The following is an 800-nucleotide window of genomic DNA, read 5'->3' on the forward strand; positions in this document are numbered from 1 at the left end:
TCAGGTCCCTTCCGACCCTAGAAACTATGAAACAGAGTGGAGTAGGATCATATTTACATGCCCAAAGCCATGTAGGTGCCTAGTACATGGAATAGGATCTGACCTCATAGGTATTAGTGGTTAGTCTATAACCCAATTGTGCTTCTAGCTTCTTACCTTCTGGATAGGCACGTTGGGGGCAAGATGTTCTTTTCTTCTTGGTTCTTGCCCTCCATAGGCTTGGTTTGTGGCTCCAGATACAGCTGGCTCCTGGCTGCAACAAAGGAATTGCACATGAATTAGGATTTTCATTTGAGTGTGTGCATCTGATCTCAGTCCCGTTAAAGAAAAGATGTGCAATCCTGGAAAATTTTCCATGAATGGCTAGCATTCAGCACCTGGCTTGTTACCTCATTACTGTTTGCTTAACACTTATTAAGTAGTTTACTGTCCCCTCCTCCTCCACTCCCCCCAAAGAGCACTGTATGAATGTTAATTAATCCTGAGAGGTAGGGGTGACACCAGGTCAATTTCTGATCCAGTGGTTGAAAATTCCACTTTTTTTCTGGATACTCAGGCTTTCGAAGAAGCCAAATGAAGTTAAGAAACCAATTCCCACTGATTTGAGGTGGCTTATTGCTTTTCTGCTCTATTAAAGCTCCTATCTGAAATCTGTTCCAGATACTTCTCAAAAGCGTGACTGCTTTACCTCTGGTATTTCTTCTTCTCACTTTTTTGGTAACGGATGAATAAAGCAACCAGTATGACAATAACTGTGAGGGCTGCCAGGACACCAGAAACGATGGCGAAACCTGCCATAG

General features: G+C 43.1%; 1 protein-coding gene across 1 annotated transcript in view; it reads right to left on the minus strand.

Moving 5' to 3' along the window:
- The window catches only part of LOC109288546 (zinc metalloproteinase-disintegrin-like NaMP), a 52,087-nt gene that overhangs the window by 9,500 nt on the left and 41,787 nt on the right, over positions 1 to 800 (minus strand). The window contains exon 20 of the mRNA XM_019504119.1: positions 157 to 256. Coding sequence (XP_019359664.1) covers positions 157 to 256 — 100 coding nt within the window. The remainder of the gene's footprint in view (positions 1 to 156; positions 257 to 800) is intronic.

The sequence above is a fragment of the Gavialis gangeticus genome, unplaced genomic scaffold, assembly GCF_001723915.1.
Source record: "Gavialis gangeticus isolate Ggan-Ray unplaced genomic scaffold, GavGan_comp1, whole genome shotgun sequence".
Taxonomy (NCBI): domain Eukaryota; kingdom Metazoa; phylum Chordata; order Crocodylia; family Gavialidae; genus Gavialis; species Gavialis gangeticus.